This window comes from Zonotrichia albicollis, chromosome 33, assembly GCF_047830755.1.
Source record: "Zonotrichia albicollis isolate bZonAlb1 chromosome 33, bZonAlb1.hap1, whole genome shotgun sequence".
In the NCBI taxonomy this organism is placed as follows: domain Eukaryota; kingdom Metazoa; phylum Chordata; class Aves; order Passeriformes; family Passerellidae; genus Zonotrichia; species Zonotrichia albicollis.
In genome coordinates, this window is record NC_133851.1 from 786,284 (window position 1) to 799,523 (window position 13,240).

The following is a 13,240-nucleotide window of genomic DNA, read 5'->3' on the forward strand; positions in this document are numbered from 1 at the left end:
ATATATAGTAAATAAATAATATAATGTATAGAAAATAATGCATTAATATAGGAACAAAACCTATTATATAGGATCTAATTTGTGTAGAAATACATATAAAATGTATAAATGAACCATCGAGTATAATATGTGATTGGATAAAATATACTTTTAGCACATAAATAAATCCTATATTATAAAGTATAAACATATATTTTTATTTCCATATATTACTATAAATATTTTATGTACAATTTAATGTTTATATTTTATATATTATATATTTTAATATAATTATTATATATTTTATATTTCTGTATTATTTCCTGCTCTGTCGGAGCCGGGAGCGATTTCCCAGCGCTCTGTGTGACCCTGGGGGCACCGGGTTCGTTTGGCACCATCGGGGGGGAAATTTGGCATTCGGGACCCTGCAGGAGCCGCTGGCAGGACCCCTCCAAGAGATCCGTGTCACCCCCAGTGTCACCCCAGTGCCACCCCAGTGTCACCCCCAGTGTCACCCCAGTGCCACCCCAGTGTCACCCCCATGTCACCCCCGTGTCACCCCAGTGTCACCCCCATGTCACCCCCAGTGTCACCCCAGTGTCACCCCCATACCACCCTCCGTGTCACCCCCGTGTCACCCCTAGTGTTACCCCAGTGTCACCAGCCTGTCCCACCCCGTGTCACCCCATGTCAGCCCCCTTGTTACCCCCGTGTCACCCCCAATGTCACCCCCGTGTCCCACCCCGTGTCACCCCAGTGTCACCCCCATGTCACCCCCGTGTCCCACCCTGTGTCACCCCATGTCAGCCCCCTTGTTACCCCCGTGTCACCCCCAATGTCACCCCCGTGTCACCCCCGTGTCATCCTCGTGTCCCACCCCGTGTCACCCCAGTGTCACCCCCATGTCATCCTCGTGTCACCCCCGGTGTCACCCCCGTGTCACCCGCATGACCCACCCCGTGTCACCCCATGTCAGCCCCGTGTCACCCCCACGTCACCCCCATATCACCCCCCGTGTCCCACCCCGTGTCACCCCCATGTCACCCCCATATCACCCCCCGTGTCACCCCCGTGTCACCCCCATATCACCCCTGTGTCACCCCAGCTACGGGGACACCCCGGGTGCCCCCCAAAGCCGCCCCCTCCCCGCTTTCCCAGCGCATTTCTATAAATCAAGCTGTGGCATCGCCCCCTCCCCGCGCGGGGTTCGGGGTCACCCGTGACCCCCGGCAGATGGCGCGGGGCCCGCCCGCCCTGCCCGGGACCATCTGTCAGCGGCTCCGAGCTCCGAGCTCCCCGCCCTGGGACCCCCCGGCCGCGCCTGCAGGAGGGGGGGACGGGGACAGCGGGGGGGGCTGGTGGCTGTCACCCCTCCCCACCTTGGGACCCCCCAAATCTGGGGGGGAGCGGGAGAAGGAGTGTTGGGGGGTCCCGGTGTCTCAGGGTGGGTGGGGGGCTTGTCCCGTGTGTGGGGTGACATCTCCACAGCCCCAGCTGCAGGAGGAGGGGACGGGGACAGGGGGGGAGCTGGTGGCTGTCACCCCTCCCCAACTTGGGACCCCCCAAATCTGGGGGTGAACGGGAGAAGGGGTTTTGGGGGGGTCCCGGTGCCTCGAGGCTTGTCCTGAGAGTGGGGTCTCATCTCCACAGCCCGGGGGTCCGGCCTGGGGGTCCCGCTGCCCCCCGGGCTCTGCTTGGAGCCCCTGGGGGCGGTGCTGGAGCAGCTGCAGCCCCGAGCAGCCCCGGCCCGGGGGATTTGGGGGCTCTGGGGAGCCGCGGCCCCGGGGAGAGCTCAGCTGGGCCGGGGCAGAGCCGAATTGATGGGGAGGGGCTCCAGGGGACAGAGCCCCCGGGAGCGGCCGGGTCCGGGGGGAACAAAGCCTGGGGAGGGGCTCAGAGAGGGAGAAATGGGGCGCGGGGAGGGGGATAAAGGGGGGGCTGCTCTAAGGACACCCCGAACCCAGCGGTGCTCCAGCCAGGGCAGTGTTTATTCTGCTCAGGATCCTCCTTTCCGTGCCAAATCCTTCCCTTCCCTTCCGAGCCTGGGCCCGCCACACACAGCGGGGTCTGGGGGTGTCCCCTCGTGGGTGTCCCCTCGTGGGTGTCCCCTCGTTCGGTCCCCACCGTCCCCTCCGGGCCGGACCCGCGGTGCAGCCGCTCCTGTCCCGCGGCCCCCCCCCCGAGCCCCCTCAGGGTGACACCACTCAGGGTGACGTCATCCTCAGGGTGACATCACGGCTCAGGGTGACGTCACCGCTCAGGGTGACATCACGTAGGCGGTGGCGATGAATCTCCTGCCGCCGTCGTAGGTGGTCTTGGTCCAGGGGTAGGTCTGCACGCTGAGGCGGTGCCCGCCCAGGCTCAGGTGGCATCTGTGGGGACACCAACACCTGTCACCGCCCTGATCTGGGTCTGTGCCCCATAGGGGGGCTCTGGGGGTCTCAGTGTCCCCACAGGCACGGTGCTCCAGCCCTGAGCCCCTCATCCCACAACCCCATCTCCAGGGTGCTCTTGGTGTCCCCAACCAATGCTGTTCCATCCCCATCCCCACCCTCATTTCCATCTCATCTCCATCCCCATCCCATCCCATAAATCCATCTCCATCCCATCCCTCCCCAAATTCAGGGCCAACCTCAGCCCTGATGGGGCTCAGGGAGGCCTTGCTGGCTCCAGGACCAGACTTGGGATAGACAGAGGGACACAGGATGGACAGAAGGACTCGGGAGATGCAGAGAAGGGCTTGGGATGGACAGAAGGACTCGGGATGGACAGAGAAGGACACACGACGGACAGAAGGACTCAGGATGGGCAGAAGGACATGGGATGGACAGGACACAAGTACACAGAATGGACAGAGAGGACTCAGGATGGACAGAAGGACACGGGATGGGCAGAAGGACATGGGATGGACAGGACTCAGGATGGACAGAAGGAAACAAGTACACAGAATGGATAAAGAGGACTCAGGATGGGCAGAGGGACACGGGATGGACAGATGGACAAAGGATGGACAGAGGGACACAGGACGGACAGAAGGACGCAGGGTCAGCACTCACGCCCGGCCGGGCCGCGCGAGGAAGCAGAGGGTGTAGAGGCCGAACTCGAACTCGGGGCTGCAGCCGATGAAAGCCGAGCCCACCTCCTTGTAGAAGCCGTCCCAGCTGAACTGGAGCCCCAGCACGTCGGGGTACGTGTCCCACTGGGGGAGAGGGGTTGGGGCTCAGCAGGGTGGAGATCCCCCCCAGCCCCTCCAGGGAGGGTCCAGAGCAGCTCACGGCCAGGTTGGGGGGTCCCAGCAGAGCCCCCCAGCCCCAAATCTCTCCCTCAAGGCTTGGGACACCCCTGATCTGGGGGTTCATCCCCGTGGGAGCCCCCTGATCTGGGGGTTCATCCCCATGGGAGCCCCCTGATCTGTGGGTTCATCCCCAGCCCCCCGAGCTCTCACCGGCCCGTCGAAGTTGTGGCTGAAGTAGTTGAGGACGCCCTGCTTTTCCAGGAGGTAGAAGCGGATCCAGTTGTGGAATCCTGACACTTTTCCCTTTTTCACCTCCCCTGAAACACAGAGAGGACAGCAGGATGAGCCCCCAGACCAGGGAGGGCTGGGCCTGAGAACAGGAGCTCAAAACCAGACCAGGGAGGGCTGTACCTCAGAACAGGTGCTGGAAATTGGGGTGGGACTGCACCTACCTGAGAACACGTGCTGGAAATTGGGGTGGGACTGCACCTACCTGAGAACACGTGCTCGAAGCCGCTGGAATCCCGCTCCCCGTCCCCTCGGGAGTACAGACCGAACCACATCTGGTTCAGGTCCTGCAGGAACTCCTGCTCGGAGCTGTAGCGATCTGCAGGGAAAGGAGGGCAGAGATGGGGCTCTGGGTGCTGAGAAATTCAGATTTTCTCTGTGATAAACACTGACCCCCAGGAGAGCGCTGCCTTTGACCTGAGGCTGTGAAGAAGTGCTATCAATCAATTCCAAAATTGATTAATAGCAGCGGGATTACAGGTGTGTGGTTTGATTAGAAGTGTGTAATGTCACAGGGTGGAAAACTTAGAGTTTAAGGGTTTAGAATATGGAAATAAATACGGAGCAAGATGGAGGTTTTAGGTTGTTCTTCTTCCTTCTCTTTCGTGGGTTTGGGTGGTGTTTTGTAATTGGACAGAAAAATCTGCATTGAGGACTTTGAGTGATTAGTTATTGGGTTAAAAGTGAAAATAATTTAGGTGTCATTTATTAATTAGATAGTTTAGCCTTAAAATATCTTATAACAAGAGATTGTTGGCCATTTTGTGCCTGGTTAATGAAGGACTGCAGAACTCACTGCTGTGAGACCATAACACAGGTAAAAAATGATAAACACCTGAGTCTGAATGTGAAACATCCTAACACGGATTAGAAACTATAAACACCTGAGTCTGAATGTGAAATTGAATATGAATGCAAAATATCCTAACATGGATAAATAATAAACACCTGAGTCTGAATGTGAAATATCATAACATGGATTAGAAATAATAAACACCCGAGTCTGAATGTGAAATATCATAACATAGATTAGAGATAATAAACACCTGAGCTGAGAAAGATTTTTTATTATTTTTTTTTTTACTCAGGGATTCCTGAGAGCCAGAGAGAAGTTTGATAAGAGGATCCGTGTTTGGCCCTGAAAGAATTTCCTACCAAGGTCGTTGACATAGAAACCAAGAAAGAAAAGGATAAATCAGAGAAACCTGCAATTATTCCAATGAGCACTTTGTTTGTGTCTCGTGAGCAGTGAGCGAAGCGTAAACTTAGGAGTTTTGTAAGGATGTGTAAAAAGCATGCATGCTAAAATAAAAACAGGGGTTTTATTTTAAAAAACCCGTTAAAAATAAAATTAAAATAAAATTTTATATTAAAAGCCTCCTGAAAATGAAGTGTGCTGCTTTGGACTGCCTCCCCTTGGGATTCCCCCATTCCCCAGCCCTGCCCCACACTCACTTTTCCCCTGCAGGAACACAAAGAGTTTCTTCATCAGCTCCGTTTCCATCACCTCCTGGAGGAACCGCTCCTGCTCCCGCAGCTCCTCGGCCGTCACCTCCTCCTCCCTGCCCGTGGCCCTCTGGTAATTATCCAGCAGCTTAATGAAGCTGGCGTAGGTGGGCTTGGAGAAGAGCGCCTCGTTCACGTATTTGTAGAGCCTGGGGGAGAATTGCTGGGATCGCAGCTCCTTCCCCACCGCGCTGTCCCTCCCCGCTGTCCCTCCCGGGGCCACTCACGGCTGCGGGGACCGGTCCTGCTTGTCGCCGGTCTCGTCGGGGCCCGCCAGGTGCTGCGGGTTCAGGGCGATGTCGCTGGGCCGGGCTTTGTTGTGGTCCAGCCCGTAGAGCTGCTCCGAGAGCTCCAGCAGCTCCTGCTCCGAGATGGAACCGCTGCTGCTGGAGAATCCGTCTGTGGGGAGAGCAGGGGCTGGGCACGGCTCGGGGGTCCGGGGAGAGGGGGGGATCCGTGGAAAAGTGAGGGGGTCCATGGAAAATTGAGGGGGATTCATGGAAAAGTGAGGGGGTCCATGGAAAATGAGGGGGTACATGGAAAAGTGAAGGAGAAGCATGGAAAGGTGAGGGGATCTAGCTGGATTCATGGAAGAGTGAGGGGGATTCATGGAAAAGTGAGGGGGTCCATGGAAAAGTGAGAGGGATCCATGGAAAAGTGAGAGGGATCCATGGAAAAGTGAAGGGTCCATGGAAAAGTGAGGGGATCCAGCAGGATCCATGGAAAAGTGAAGGAGATGCATGGAAAGGTGAGGGGATCCTGTTGGATTCATGGAAGAGTGAGGGGGATCCATGGAAAAGTGAGGGGATCCAGCAGGATCCATGGAAAGGTGAGGGGGATCCATGGAAAGGTGAGGGGGATCCAGAGGATCCATGAAAAAGTGAGTGGGAACCAGCAGGATCCACGGAAAGGTGAAGGGGATCCATGGAAAACGGAAGGGATCCAGCTGAATCCATGAAAAAGGGAGTGGGATCCAGAGGATCCATTGAAAAGTGAGGATGTCCCTGTGGGGACAGGCAGGGGCTGGGGACAGCTCTGGGATTCATGGAAAAGTGAAGGGGATCCAGAGGATCCATGGAAAGGTGAGAGGGATCCAGCTGGATCCATGGAAATGGGACGGGATTCCCAGAGGAACGGGGGACACATCAAGGAATGGAGGGAACACCCCAAGAATTAAAGGGGGACATCCTGAGGAATAGAGGGTGACAACCCGAGGCACCTGAGGGGACACCCCAAGGAATGGAGGGGACACCCCGAGGCACCCAGGGATGGTTCCATCCCTCCGGACTCACCGCGGCTTCGAGCTCCTCCCTCGGCGCCTTCCCCACCTGTGGAGCAGAGAGGAAAAGGAGTTGGGGACACCTTGGGGACACCTTGGGGACACCTTGGGGACCTGCAGAGGCTCGGAACCAACCCCGGGACACCCCGAATCCCTCTCACCGGGCCCGCAGTGCCTCTCGTGGTCCTCGCAGCAGTTGTGCTCTGCCCCGCACTCGGGGTGACAGTGACACTCGTCCTCCTCATTGAAGGGCTCCCCGCAGCGTCCCTCGCACGAGTCGGGGGCTGTGTACAGATCTGCGGGGACACAAACGGGGGGTGGCACTCAGGAGGGGCTGAGTGAGGCCATCCCCACCCTGGAGCGTCCCCTGTGTCACTTCTGTCCCCTCCCGGGCCAGCCTCACACAGCCCAAGAGCCATCGGAGATCTTTGTCACCAGGGTTGCTCCTCTCCAGCTGAGTTTGTCACAACCTCCAGGTGACACTGGGGAACTGCTCCCCGTGATTCACCCTGGGATGAGCTCCAGAGCCCCAGGCAGCCCAGGAGCCATCCAGGATCTTTTTTTGCTCCTCTCGGGCCGTGTTTGTCACAACCTCAAGGTGACATTGGGGAACAGCCCCCGGGAATTGCTCCCTGTGATTCACCCCAGGATGAGCCCCAGTACCCCGGGTTACTCCTGGAACTGCTCCCCGTGATTCACTCTGGGATGAGCCCGGCCCCCCTGGAGGAGCTGCAGCATTCCTGACAGCCTCGTTTGCACGTGCTGGGAAAACTGGGGAAACTGGGAAAACAGGGAAAACTGGGAAAACTCCTTCCCGAGCTGTTCATAACTAACGAGCTGCTGAGCACCTGCGTGGTGACGCAAAGCAAAGCTGAAAATAGCAGCGGTGGAGCCTTGGAGGGGACAAGGGACACTCTCAGAGGGACAAGGGTGGGCCTGTCCCACAAAGTGTCCCTGTCCCACAGGGTGTCCCTGTACCAGCAGGGTGTCCCTGTCCCACAGGGTGTCCCTGTCCCACAGGCTGTCCCTGTACCAGCGGGTGTCCCTGTCCCACAAAGTGTCCCTGTCCCAGCAAGGTGTCCCTGTCCCACAAAGTGTCCCTGTCCCAGCAGTGTCCCTGTCCCAGCAAGGTGTCCCTGTCCTACAAAGTGTCCCTGTCCCAGCAGTGTCCCTGTCCCACACGGTGTCCCTGTCCCACACAGTGTCCCTGTCCCACAGGCTGTCCCTGTCCCACACGGTGTCCCTGTCCCACACAGTGTCCCTGTCCCAGCAGTGTCCCTGTCCCACAGGCTGTCCCTGTCCCACACGGTGTCCCTGTCCCACAGGCTGTCCCTGTCCCAGCAGTGTCCCTGTCCCAGCAGGGTGTCCCTGTCCCACACAGTGTCCCTGTCCCACAGGCTGTCCCTGTCCCACACGGTGTCCCTGTCCCACACAGTGTCCCTGTCCCAGCTGGGTGTCCCTGTCCCACACGGTGTCCCTGTCCCACAGGCTGTCCCTGTCCCAGCTGGCAAAGGCAGCCCTGGAGCAGCGGGCGTTGCCCTCCCTGGCACAGCCGCTGCAATCTCCCGACATCTGAGGCACCGCGGGTTTGCCCAACCCGGGTGAAAGGTGGCCCCGGGGCAAATCCTGATGTGGCTCTTCCTGTCCCGGGACACCTGGGCGATTACAGCAACATCCAGGCCGTGAGGGTGGCATCGAGGTGATGACAGTGACATCCAGGCCGTGAGGGTGGCATCAAACTCCCCCTGCCTTCCCTTGTTTGTCCCCTTTGTCACTTCACCACAATTATTTGTGCCTGGTGATGTCACCCTGGCCCTGCAGGTGCTGAGGGACCCCTTGGCTCCCTCTCCCCCACCAAACCCCAGCTCCTGTCTTGGTTTTCCCTCCTGGCTTCCCATCCCCTGTAAATCCTTTAAACAGGATTATTTTAGTCGGGAGGGTCTTGAGGTTCTCCTGAAGCCCCTGAGAAGAGCTGGGAGAGCTTCCATGGTAGGGACACGCCATGGATGGGGGGCTCAGAACCTCCATGGCAGGGACACGCCATGGATGGGGGGCTCAGAACTCCCACGGCAGGGACACGCCATGGATGGGGGGCTCAGAACTCCCACGGCAGGGACACGCCATGGATGGGGGGCTCAGAACTCCCATGGCAGGGACACCCCATGGATGGGGGGCTCAGAACTCCCATGGCAGGGACACCCCATGGATGGGGGGCTCAGAACTCCCATGGCAGGGACACCCCATGGATGGGGGGCTCAGAACTCCCATGGCAGGGACACCCCATGGATGGGGGGCTCAGAACTCCCACGGCAGGGACACCCCATGGATGGGGGGCTCAGCGCTGCCCAGACCCTCCCAGTGTGACCAGTCCAGCCCCAGCCCCATTCCCCCAGTGAGCTGCACTGGGATAAACCCCCCTGGCTCGCTCATCGCTGCTTTTCCAGCCTCAATCCCGGCGGGATTGTGCAAGGCAGGAGCTGCCCACGCTGCCCCGTCACTGCTGAGCCCGTTCTGGTGCTGGTCCCGTGTGGCCCGGGGGTGTCACAGCATCCCGAGCGTGTCCCAGCAGTGTCACAGCATCCCGAGCGTGTCCCAGCAGGGCCCTGACCCTGACTCAGCCCTCGGAGGGGCGGGCTCAGCACCATCCCAAATCCCCAATCCCCAATGCCAAATCCCCAAATCCCCAGTGCCACAGAGAACCTGAGCAATCTCAGGGCAGAGGAACCGCTCCTTCTCCTCACTGAGACACGACCCTAAATCCCTAAATCAACCCTAAATCGACCCTAAATCGCTGCAGCATCCTCAGCTCTTCCTGGAGGGGTGATGAGAGAGGCGGGCTCAGCGTCATCCCAAATCCTAAATTCCCAAATCCTAAATTCTCAAATCCCCAACGCCACAGAGCACCTGAGCAGTCTCAGGGCAGGGGAACAGCTCCTCCTCCTCACTCAGACACGACCATAAATCCCTAAATCAACCCTAAATCCCTAAATCAACCCTAAATCGACCCTAAATCCCTGAAACAACCCTAAATCGCTGCAGGGTCCTCAGCTTTTTGGGAGAGCTTTTTTGGGAGAGCTGGAAATGCCACAGGGGCGGTGGCCTGGGACAGAAGGACACAAGGACAGAAGGACACAGCCCATCCACACTCAGCCACCCCAGGGGTTTTTGGCTGATCCTGCCCCAGGATTTTTTGGCTGATACTGCCCCAGGATTTTTTGGCCAATCCTGCCCCCAGATTTTTTGGCTGATCCTGCCCCAGATTTCCTCTGGCTGATCAAAGCACAGAAATATTTCTCTTTCTCAAGGTGCCCAGGGTAAGGGGGGTTGTTCCCTGCCCAGCTCCATCCTCCGAGTTCTGGGGAGGTGCCGGAGCTCTCCCAGTGCTCCCAGTTTGCTTTCGGGCACGGGGATGAGTCAGCTCAGCCAGAGCCGCGTCCTCGAGCCCCTGGCCTGACTCAGGACCCGGTTCCTGCAGCAAAACACAAATCCAAACCCAGCCCAGCTCCAGGAGGAAACATCTGAAGGACAAAGGAACGTGGGACAGAGCTGTGGACGCCCTGAGCTTCCCAAACCCTCCAAACCCACAGGTGAGCCCTGCCTGGGGGACAATCAGGGGAAATCTCCCACTGCCCACACGAGGAGAAGTGGAGAGGTCCCAGGGCCAGCAGACAGGTCCTGCAGGTGGCCAGGACTGGCCACGAGGCAGCCGAGCTCCCCAGGCACCTTCACCATGGGTTTTCCTTCTGGAACAGCTCAGGACTCACATGGGAGTTTGGGAACTCAGGATTCACACGGGAAATTTGGGAACTCAGGACTCACACAGGAGTTTGGGAGCTCAGGATTCACATGGGAAAATTAGGAACTCAGGACTCAAAGAAGAAATTTGGGAACTCACACAGGAAATTTGGGAACTCACAGAGGAGTTTGGGAACTCAGGATTCATATGGGAAATTTGGGAACTCAGGGGTTTGGGAACTCAGGACTCACAGAGGAAATTTGGGAATTCAGGAGTTTGGGAACTCAGGATTCACATGGGAAATCTGGGAACTCAGGAGTTTGGGAACTCAGGACTCACTCGGGAATTTGGGAGCTCAGGATTCACACAGGAAATTTTGGAACTCAGGGGTTTGGGAACTCAGGACTCACACAGGAAATTTGGGAACTCACACAGGGGTTTGGGAACTCACACAGGGATTTGGGAACTCTGGACTCACTCAGAAGTTTGGAAACTCAGGATTCACATAGGAAATTTGTGAACTCAGGGGTTTGGGAACTCAGGACTCACTCAGGAGTTTGGAAACTCCTGCTCCCAGCCCCACGCAGGTTTGGAGCCTCTCCTGTGAGCTGGCCTTGCAAAACTGCTCATCTCTCATCCCAGGGGGACTCATCCTCTCCCGGGCCATCAGATACGAGCTCCTGGCGCCGTCGGGGGTGATGAAATCCCGTCCTCAGTGCCAGGGCATCGCAGTTCAGGCTTTGTGCAAGAACTCAGCGCCTCCTCATCCCCGTGGGATCCCGGCTGCCAAATCCTGGTGGCCCTGAGCTCCTCCTTAAACCCAGAGCCCTCTGAGCCCCCCTGGGCACCTCGGGGTCGGGTCTGGGCTGCGTTTGCCACCTGAGCTGCCCCACAGGGGGAAGGTGGGTACGGGATTGGGATTGGAAAACACCCAAAGCTGCTTTTCCATGGAAAGGAGGAGCCAGAAGGAGATTCCTTGAGCTTTGCAGGACCAAGGCAGGCTCAGACACACCCGGACCCCTCTGACGAGCCAGGGGAGTTGGAAAATCACCCCAGCCCAGGCTGGATTTCCAGCATGGAAAATCTCCTTCCCCTTGCCCCACGGAGCCCGGGCAGCTCCATCCCAGTTATCCCAGTTATCCCAGTAGCACCGAGCTGCTGGTCCCCATCCCCCGGGACCCTGCAGCCCCTCAGGCGGGTTACTCACGGCCGGACACGCAGCCCAGGGCGATTCCTGCCCCCAGCAGGAGCATCCAGGGCTCCATCGTCCCTCGGGAGCGCCGGGACCGGCTCGGGATCGGGTCGGAAGTGCCGGGATCGGGTCCGGAGTGTCGGGATTGGGTCGGGAGCGCCGGGATGGGGTCGGGAGCGCCGGGATAGGGTCGGGAGCGCCGGGATCGAATCGGGAGCTCCGGGATCGGGTCGGGATCGGGCCGGGAGTGCCGCAGCTCCCCGTTGCTCCCGGCTTTTTGTGGGTCCCACGGGGGGAGGAGGGAGGGGCGTGATGGCAGCGAGGGCCCCACGGGCGGGCTGCACCCCAACTTGGCCAAAACTCATTAAGCGCGCAGCTAATTACAGGCTGCCCGCAGTGGGAGGAGGGCCGGTAAATCCAGAATCCCGGGCTTGGCTCCACAACCCCCGGGGGCGGCCGAGGCTGCGCGGGGAGGGTCCCGGGGGGCTTTGCCCACTCCCCCAGAACGGGGGTCCCGAACTGGGGTTCCCCCAGTCACCCCCACTCCCCACCCTGCATCGGCCTCCTTGGAGCCCCCAGGAAAGCCCAAAACTCCAGCACAGCCCCGGGGGGAGGTTTGGGGTCATCCCAGCCTGGTCCTGAGCCCAGAGCTGCCCCAGGGACCCTCCCCGGCCCTGGGGGGCTCAGGCCAGGCCCGGGGGGGGTCACAGCCCCTTCCCTGCCCAGCCAACCCCGATGGGAAATGTTCCCAGCCTGGAGCTGAGCAGGGAATTTTCAGGGAGATTTTCAGTGATTTTCAGGGACCCCAGGGGCATCACCAGGCTCTGCCTCCTCTTCCTCACTCCCTGCTGTGTTTTCCTGGGAAAACTCATCCCAAAGCCGGCAGGATTTGCTCCAGACACTTCTCCACCTTCTCACCAGCTCAGGAGTGGCCAACCCCGGCTGGTCTTGGTGGTCCAGGGCCCTCTGGCCTGGCCTGGGGCAGTTCCAGGCAGGGGCAGCATTTGGGGGCAGCCCCGGACTCACCTGGGACCCGACCCCGATGCTTTGGGAGCAGCCACAGCCCCAGGACAGGGTGAGAGGCTCCCACCCTGCGCCCCCCACCTGGGCAGGTGAGACCCCACCCCAAAGAGCTCCCGAGAATGCTGGGGTGATGCTGGGATCCCTCCCGGAGCAGGGAGCGGCCCCTGCTGTGCCAGCTGGCACGGGAGCGGCGTTTGGTGCAACAAGGGCCGGGTTTGGAGCTCCCTCAGCCCTCAGTCATTTCCTGAGCTGTCCCCTCCTGGTGCCAGCGCTGTGTCACCTCGCCTGGGGCAGCTCCGGGGCCGTCCCCAAGGTCACATCGGGGGTGGAGGTGCAGGGGTGACTCCGGGCTCGGAGAAGAATGGGGAGCACAGCCGTGAGTACAAAAATACCTCTATTGCTCTGCCCCGCCTGCCCGGAGCTCAGCGGGGCCGGGTCTGAGTCCAGGGCCGAGCTCTGGGGGGCTCCAGCACAGCCGGGGGCCATGGGAGCAGAGCCAGGGGCTGCCCCGCCGCCGGCAGCTGGGACCCCATCCCTGCTTCCGGACCCCCATCCTTGCTCTGGACCCCCATCCCCATTCCGGACCCCCATCCTTGCTCTGGACCCCCATCCCCATTCCGGACCCCCATCCTTGCTCTGGACCCCCATCCTTGCTCTGGACCCCCATCCCTGCTCCGGACCCCCATCCCTGCTCCGGACCCCCATCCCCCTTCTGGGCCCCCATCCCCATTTTGGGCCCCCATCCCTGCTCCAGACCCCCATCCTTGCTCCGGGCCCCATCCCATTCCGGGCCCCCATCCCTGTTTTGGGCACCCATCCCCATTCTGGACCCCATCCTCACTCTGGGCCCCCATTCCTGTTCTGGTGGCCCCCCATTCTTGGTCTGGGCCCCCGTCTTTGCTCTGGACCCCCCATCTCCACTATGGGCCCCCATCCCCTGCTGTGGTCCCCTGTCCCCATTCCGGGCCCCCATCTTTGCTCCAGACTCTCATTCCTATT

At 59.4% G+C, this 13,240-nt stretch overlaps 1 protein-coding gene across 2 annotated transcripts; it reads right to left on the minus strand.

Annotated features, from left to right (window-relative positions):
* Positions 1–1,545: 1,545 nt before the first annotated feature.
* On the minus strand, positions 1,546–11,576 carry ENDOU (endonuclease, poly(U) specific). 2 transcript variants are annotated; one of them, XM_074530779.1, is made up of 9 exons: positions 10,576–11,217; positions 6,452–6,586; positions 6,304–6,339; positions 5,239–5,410; positions 4,961–5,160; positions 3,711–3,824; positions 3,428–3,534; positions 3,039–3,181; positions 1,546–2,354 (listed from the first exon to the last, which is right to left on the minus strand). In XM_074530779.1, the coding sequence occupies exons 1-9, from the start codon at positions 10,691–10,693 to the stop codon at positions 2,240–2,242; spliced, it is 1,140 nt and encodes a 379-aa protein (XP_074386880.1). In that variant the 5' UTR covers positions 10,694–11,217; the 3' UTR covers positions 1,546–2,239. The 2 variants fall into 2 exon arrangements, with proteins under 2 accessions (XP_074386880.1, XP_074386881.1); XM_074530780.1 differs by lacking the exon at positions 10,576–11,217 and adding an exon at positions 11,234–11,576 and having other exon boundaries at positions 1,550–2,354.
* Positions 11,577–13,240: the final 1,664 nt, after the last annotated feature.